The sequence below is a fragment of the Triticum urartu genome, chromosome 6 (genome assembly GCF_003073215.2).
Source record: "Triticum urartu cultivar G1812 chromosome 6, Tu2.1, whole genome shotgun sequence".
NCBI lineage: Eukaryota > Viridiplantae > Streptophyta > Magnoliopsida > Poales > Poaceae > Triticum > Triticum urartu.
This window is the reverse complement of record NC_053027.1, coordinates 519,919,232-519,927,508: the sequence shown is the minus strand read 5'-3', so window position 1 is coordinate 519,927,508 and position 8,277 is coordinate 519,919,232. Positions and strand designations below refer to the sequence as shown.

Here is an 8,277-nt window from a genome sequence, read left to right as displayed (position 1 = left end):
ATCGTCGTCGCACAGACGCCTCCTTGGTGGTCTGCGACTGGTCGCGAGCCCAGGCCTCCGCAAGGACCGAGTGACGCGGCGCATCGTGCTGCCTCCCTAGCCGCCCTTTCTCCGGCCATCATGATGCTCCGCGACGACGAGGAGGCTCCACCACCGTTACAAAAGAGGTAGTGGAGGAGGCGCCCGCACGCCTTCACGATCACCGGGTGAACCTCCTCGTGTCATTATTGTGCCAAATGTCGGCCTAGTCGATGCGGCGGCAACGCCGCCTCCTCCTTCACGCCGCAGTTGCGCGGTGGGGTGGGGGGGGGGGGGGGGGGGGAGGATACCGGCTCTGCCTTCACACAACGTCTAAATTAGTCGTTGACATGTCGTCTACTGTAAGCAGCGCATGGCTTTGTGGGTGATTGTCTCTTCACCTCTATGGGAGAGTCCCGGTCTGTCCTCCCATAGCAGTCTCGATTTCTTCTTTACAACAGTGGCACGGTGGCTACGCTCTAGCCTAGGTGTGCGGCATGCTGTCTTGATGGACCTTTGTAACATGGTCCTTGTTGCAAAGCCCCCCAAGCGCACCAAGATAGCAGTTGCAAAGGTTCTCAACTGGCTGAGGCGGTAGATCGGACGGCTATTTCTTACAGCATCTGACGGTTATTGTACCGGCCGATCTAATTGATTTATCATCCTGTTGATGCGTAGCGCTGCCCTTTATTTTTCTATTTTTAATTAGTGAATATTTTTTCAAATTTGCGAACACTTTTTGAATTCATGATTTTTTTCAAAGTCACATTTATTTTAATTCAAGATTTTTAAATCTGTGAACATTGTTTCGATTCATGAATAATTTTTAAATTAATGAAAACTTTTCGATTTTGTGAATAATTTTTTTAAATTCACTAATATTTTATAATTCATGGATATTTTAAATGTAATAACCTTTTTTTTGCAAATTGACGAAGATTGTTTGCATTCGTGAACATTGTTTTGAATTCATAAACACTTTACTTTAAATTCACGATTGATTTTCAAATGCATGAACAATGTCAAACTCATGAACATATGTGAACGGTTTTAATATTAAAATAAAATTGGGAGAAATAAATAAAAAAAGTGAAAACCAAAAAAAGGAAAAAGAACGTAGGTCTCGCGTGCGGCGCTAGTTTTATTTTCGGCGTCACGCGCTGGAACAGATCCATACCATCACCCCACGCCGAGCCGAATCCGTTGAGCCGGATCTGGAGGCCCAACGAATTTACCAAGGCCTAGAAAGCCCATGGGTGAAACAAGCACCCTTGTACACCGGCGCTTCCTCCCGTCCCGTCTCCAGCCGGCAGCCACGAGGCAACGAAAGGGGGCAGCGATGGCGACGGCGGAGAACAAGAGGCCACGGAGCAGCGGCGGCGGCGTGGAGAGGCCGCTCAGTAGGAAGGAGGTACTCATATTCCCCCCCTCCCCCACCGCTTCCTCTTGTATCCCCCAGCCCCCATTTCCCCCGCCCGTGGCCAATTTCATTGCAACAATTTGTTTTAGTTTAGTCACGGCACCCAAAATTGGCGAATAGTCGAATAGATTGGAACTGGCAGTGGCAGAGGCCGTAGCGATCCATGTGTTATTCCGCGGAAACATGTTGAAAATTGGTTGCAGCACCTAGATTTTTTACTTTCCAGGATTCGGTGCCTTTTCCTCTTAGCAACACAGGGAACACCTGGTGACTCTGGTCCCCTGAATCCAGCTGTTTTTAAGATGATAGCCACCATGCCATGAATCAGCATTTGAAGAGAACTGATGGGGGTTGCATGTATACTGGGAGCTCATGCAGATATCATGCTTTTGGATAGATACTGGGGACGAAGAAGGCCATCAAAGAACTTATAAGGAAAGCTGTAGCTGTGAAGGATCATCTTGCGCGATTCCCGGATTTTCATAAATACGAGAGAAGCGGCAATGTTCCATTCGGAATTTCGGATTCACGACACCTACTGTCTTTCCTGTATTCAGCTCTAGAAATTCAATGTGAGAAAATTGAATGCATTGTTAGGTCTTAGCAATTCTAATTGAGACAACACTTCTTGCTTTGAGCCTAGCATTGTCTTTTTTTGGAGGGGAACTGCACTGTGGCAGGCTGATCTCATATTTCTTATATTTAGGTTTTTCAATCTACTTGGAATCTGGGCATGGCAATCAGCTTCCGGTACCAACGAGGAAGTACATCCAAAATCTTCTCAAGGTTGCATACATTTAGGATGTTTGCATATGTACCTTTTTACAAGTTCCCATGATTATTGAATGTAACACTGGTAAACAATAATTTAGGCTAACATGGAGGGAACTTATGGATCAGAATGGCCTTCAGAAGAGAAAATTAAGCGCCGGGAAATGGTTGCCCCAGAAGCACGATACATCCTGACCTGCCAATATACAGACAATGATATTGCCAAATGTTTCATGAAGCAAGATTCAGGGGTGGAGTGTGCACATGTGACATGCCGTGGAGGCCGCTTGCTTGGTTTTGTACACTACAGATTTATTGTTGAAGAAGATGTGCCTGTTCTTTATGTGTATGAGCTACAATTGGAGTCTTCTGCCCAAGGGAAGGGGCTGAGGAAGTTCCTAATGCAGTTGATTGAACTTATAGCTTGCAAGGTGATCTGATTTTTTGAAGTTCCTGATAGTTTATTGTTCTGTTCTTCAGAATATTATGTCAAGACATAGAGTGTCATGGTGTGGCCTGTGTCTTCTGATTTATGCATTTTTTTCTTGCTTAATTACTATTCTGGTTACACTCAGCTGGAATGATGATCAAAATTTGACCCAGAACACATGTATGCTTGCAGAGCCAAATGTGGGCCGTGATGCTGACAGTTCAAAAATCTAATACAGATGCTATGGTTTCTACAACAATTTGGGGTAAAGTGGTAAATTTGCATTTCATGTGAACAACTTATCTGGGGTGCACTGAATTGATGTACCTTCTGGTTGTTGGTTACTTATGGTGTCTGCTTCACTTTGATTGCAATGTTTTAGTTCACTTATTCTGTCTTGCAGATATGTAATATCCAATACCTCGCCATCACGAGTGGATCCACTGGTATTACTTTACCAAGAAAAATAGTCTCCACAAGAACAAGATATTCGTATGTTGACTCCTTCATTTCTCATAGATTGGAATTCATAGAAGCTATGAGATCTTGTGCAAGACATTTGAATCTGAAGCCAAGTGCAAATTGGAGGTGTGTAGCATGTTCCATATTGTGTAGATCCACTGTTAACCTATTAAGGTTACTGATTCCGATCATCTACGTGTGACTGATGTTATGAATTGGTTGTGTTGCTCCTCTTTTGCCTTGCACTAAAGCTTTAATTACTTAGTACTGTCCACTATAACCCTATGATGTATTGTGAAAAAAGGCCTATGATGTATGAACGTGTAGAGTAGGATTCTGCATGATATGCTACTGATTAAATTCGTGATATATTCAGTAGATGCTCTTCTACTACATATGTACTCTTTTATCCCAGCTAATAAATGTGCATCACGGTGAAATGCGCAGGAAGGCAACTAATGCACGGGGGAACGCAATACGACTGTGGTTCTACCTCTATCTATGGTTGCATAACAAGCTCTGGCGGGATGCAGCAGCCCATGTTTGTGTGATTTATTTGGAGTAGTACAGGATGTTTGGTTTTATATCTTTCAGAGCCAAGGTTTGCCGTACCAAACTTGTGAATATTTGTTCAATTGGCAACTTTGACCATATTTGCCTACCATTAATTAGGTTTGATGGCAAAAATTTGGTTAGTGTCTTTGGCTCCCTGTTTAACTTCTAGAGCCAAATTTGGTTAGTGTGTTAATGAATTTGTGTGAAACTATTGTTGCTGATACACTTTAGGAAACAAGCACGAATGGTCCACCACATCTGATATATATATATATGGGGTAGACTTGGTTAAAGTTAAAGAAGTGTACATCGGACCAGTACACAAGTTGTCTCACATAGCTGAAGAGATTCACATATAACAAGTTCTCAATGGTGCATTGCGCAGTTTACGGTGCATCCTAGGGCTTTCTCCTTGGGGCTCTCTTTCCCTTGGTGATCGTCGAGCCGGGGCTCCAGGTGATCTCCCCTTCCTCTAGCTCCCCCTCCTTGTTCTCCTTCTCCCTGGATGCAGCAACAGCAGCAGCGGCAAGGGCCTGTGACCGCTTGAACCTGAGAATGAGCCTCTTGCGTGGCGGCAGGAGCTCCTCCCTGATATTCTCCATGTCGTCGTACACTTTGGCCTTGGCCTTGCTGACACCGTGCTCGCTACGGTGCACCCCGCACCTGGCACACATGTACTTTCTCCACTTGAAGGGGTACTTGGCCTGCTTGAACTCGGTGCAGACACGCTCTCCCTTCTCTCTTGCAGAGATCTTACTCTTGTTGGCGCTGCGCTCACCCTCATCTTCTGCAGAGAGCTTGCACTTGTCAGCGCTGTGCTCGCCCTTATCTCCTGCAAACAGCTTGCTCTTGTCGGTGTCGTGCTCGCCCCCATCTCCTGCGGAGAGCTTGCTCTTGCCAGCTATGTGCTCGCCCTCATCTCCTGTGGAGAGCTTGCTCTTACCTGCGATGTGGTCCCCCTCATCTCCTGCGGAGACCTTGCTCTTGGAGGCCCTGTGCTCATCACGGAGCACCCCGCACCTTGCGCACATGTACCTTCTCCACTTGAAGGGGTACATGGCCTGCTTGAACTCTGTGCAGATGCGGCGGCCCTCACCTCCTGCGGAGAGCTTGCTCCGTCGGATCACGACGAGGAGCGGCTTGCCACTTCTTGTCGACATCCTCTCACTCTGTACTCTCTAGATCTAGTCCACACTCTTACTAAATCTCTTTCGAGTCTTACAGATCTGATGTTGATGATGATTGTGATCGATCTCCTGACCAAGGTACACGGATTTATAGGGGGCAATTTTTAGGATGCAAATTAATATCGTAGTACAGATTGGCATCGCCAAAGCAAGCAGAAAAGTAATTTCGGCGTGCATGGGGCAGCACGGTGCCATGAGAACCGTAACGCCTGCGTGTGTGCGAGTGTCTTGTGCAAGCGCTTGGCGTCTACTGCTAGTGCCAAAGCAGCACGCCCAGCCCATTGTTTCTTGTGGTGCTGGTGGTTGTTTCATATATGCATCCAACAACCAAAGGCACAGCTGATTGCTTTTGCGATGCTGGCGGCTGTGGTGCATTTCGTCTCTCTAGCTAGAACCTCTCTTGCTGACGCTATGGTGAGTCGGAGAAGTGCCTTTATGTCTTAAAGCTAGATAGAAAAGGGAATGAGTCTATTTACCTCTGCTTCAGGTTTTATAACACAGAGCTCACTAGAATTCAGAGGCTGCAAACAAGAGACCTGAACCAGATTCAGAAGGGAGGAGCAGAATGTAAATTTGACGGCCAGTGACTAGCATAGTTATATATATTCGTAAAAAGGTATAGGAAAAAGAAACAAGCATATGGCCATGCTTATCTAATACTCCACACTATAGCTGGCAAACATTTAGAGTATGCCTAAAATACCCATACCATGGAAACATGTACGGTGTGATAAAAAGTCGTAAGATTATACTGTTGAGGACCATCACAGCGATCTTTTTCCTAGTAATAATTAATGGCTGTGGTTATCTGATATGTTGTAACGCTAGCCTGTATATATAGCAGGCTGGCATGTCGCTCAGTACGAACAATGTGCGTAGTAAATCATTAAGGCTGCACAGAGGGTCAAGATTTGACTCTACTCATAGCAGTTTGGAAACTAATGCATAACATATATTTTTCTTGTATTTTCATACCTATATATATGATCTTGTAGTCTCTCTTCACTAAACTGAAACCTGCAAGTCTTTTGCGTTTCCCGTTATTTAAGTAGATTACCTCTACATGTGTACCAACTTTTACTAGCCATTGCATTTGTCTTGTCTGAAGTTGGCCGTGATGCATGATTTTTTGATTCTGATTTCTGAGACAATGAATGGATTAAAATGGCTTCCAAGTCGCATCATGCATTTGTCAGTTTGCTTCAATGTGTTGTAGGCGCCATTTACTTTCTGAACAGAAGTACTACAACAGTCATTACTACCAAGTAGGAAAGTAAAAGACAAAAAGGGAAGGTGAAGACATTGAACAAGACAAGAAAACCACAGAAATAAAAGAAACAATGGCTACTTAGAAATGGGCTATCAAGGAAATTTTAGTTGGGTTGTGTTTTCTTTGGCCCCCTGTTCAACTTCTGGAGCCAAATTTCGAGCAGTGTGTCATCCGGGGATTGGTGTTCAATTTTTTGGGGGTTTTGGTGACTTGAAAACTTATGTTCAGTTTCCTTTGCTATTTGGGCTAAAACGAATTTGTCTGAAACTGTTGTTGCTGATACACTTAAGGAAACAAGCACGATGGTCCACCCCATCTGATGTATATGGGGTACACTTGGTCAAAGTTAAAGAAGTGTACCCCCTGGGACCGTTCGAACTTGAGAATGAGTCTCTTACGCGGCAGCAGGTGCTCCCCCCTGATATTCTCCGTGCCATTGTCAGCTTTGGTCTTGGCCTACACTGTGCTCGCGGCGGAGCACTCCACACCTGATGACACACATGTACTTTCTCCACTTTAAGGGGATACTTGGCCTGCATGAACTCGGCGCAGATGTGCTCGCCCTCATTTCCCGTGGAGGGCTTGCTCTTGTCGGTGTTATTTTACCAAGCCCCCCCCTCTGATAGCTATAGGTCTTACATAGCATTTAGTCAAATCATAGTTTCGCAACATAGTGATAGGCTTGGTTAGTTTCAGATATACTGGAAAAAGTTATATTACATAGCAACTTGGATGCTATTCCATACAAAAGAGTCCTCTAGGAGCAAAAGATGGCAGTATCCTCCGACACAGCCTTGACAAGTTTTCTTAGTTTGGCCTGGCATCAATGGCTATAACAGTGCACTGGTAACTGGCTGAACCGTAAGCAACATGAAACGAACTATTTAGATAAATAACAGTGGATAGTAGCTCATCCATCGGCTGTAGAAGAAGAGCTTTTTTTGTTGGTCACATGTAGCACATGCCTTCCACATAACAACTAAATTTGGTAGACTCCTGGATGAACAACCAGCTTCTTGGAGACTGAACTCTGGTACAGTGCTGGATGTCCAGCGCAGATATTTAATCCAGGAAATCGTCCTATGGAAAATACAACTATATAAGAACCTTGAGCTGATGACAAGGGCTACTTACTTTGCTAATCACATATGGAGTTAATGGTACTGGAACCATACCCCTAAATATGTCAGATTGAGTTTCTTACCTAGACTGGTCACTCTATCAAGGTACTACATACAGCATCATAGTTCAGTCCAAGTTTTTGTTTAGTTTGGGCAAATTTGATGACATGCATGGGTGAACACTGTAAGCCTGAAACTGCAATGGCATTAGCACGATTATAACAACACTCTGGTGGTTGTCTGAACCGTGAACAACCAGCTGCTAGGATCATAGCTATATTTCTTATCGATCTCCTGGTCATGATACACGCACTTATAGGGGGCAATCAAAATCTCTGTTATTTTTAGGATGCAAATAAATAAGAGAACACAGTACAGGCGCATGGCTCCATGAGAACCGTAAACGCCTGTGTGCCAGAGTGTCATGTGCAAATGCTTGGCGTCCACCCCCTCTGCCAAAGCAACATGCTCGCTGTTTCTTGCGGTGACTAGTCAATGTGTACGTGCAATGCACGTTAATTTGGAAGTATATTAAATGCTTGCGGATATTAAGTAGGATATTATTTGCGTGTTATTATGTGATTAACTCTATATTTGGCATAAAATTAACTGCACGCTAAACGTGTTGTGCGCTCGACATTGAAGCAGTCTAGGTCGTAAACCCTTCGATACGGGTTGCCTCGGACTCCCCTCCCTCCCTTCCCCGCCGCCACCCGCGAGGCGCCGGGGAGGGCTCCAGATCCCCGCCGCCACACCCCCTCCTCCTCCCTCGCCGCCGCCAAGGAGCGCGGCCGGGCGAAGCCCGGGCGTCGCCGGCGGCGGCGGGGCTCCTTCGGCCCCCGCTCGTGGGGTATGGCGCGGGCCAGATCTTGCGGCTGGGCGCGGTGCTCGGTGCCGGGCGCGGCGGCGCCCCGGAGCAGGCCGGCGATGGCGGCGTTCGACGGGCGGCGGGCGGCATGGTGGTGGTGCGGGCCGGTGGTGGAGTCGGCGGCGGTGCTTCCGGCAGCGCTTCGGCGTCGCCTCCGGCGCCACGGGTCGCGGTT

At 46.1% G+C, this 8,277-nt stretch overlaps 1 protein-coding gene and 1 pseudogene across 1 annotated transcript; one reads left to right on the top strand and one right to left on the bottom strand.

Moving 5' to 3' along the window:
• Positions 1 to 1,161: 1,161 nt before the first annotated feature.
• Positions 1,162 to 3,788, top strand: LOC125514789 (annotated as a pseudogene).
• A 123-nt stretch (positions 3,789 to 3,911) lies between these two features.
• On the bottom strand, positions 3,912 to 7,559 carry LOC125514791. The gene has a single exon (XM_048680142.1). It carries the CDS (start codon positions 4,814 to 4,816, stop codon positions 4,055 to 4,057), a length of 762 nt encoding a protein of 253 aa, XP_048536099.1. The 5' UTR covers positions 4,817 to 7,559; the 3' UTR covers positions 3,912 to 4,054.
• Positions 7,560 to 8,277: the final 718 nt, after the last annotated feature.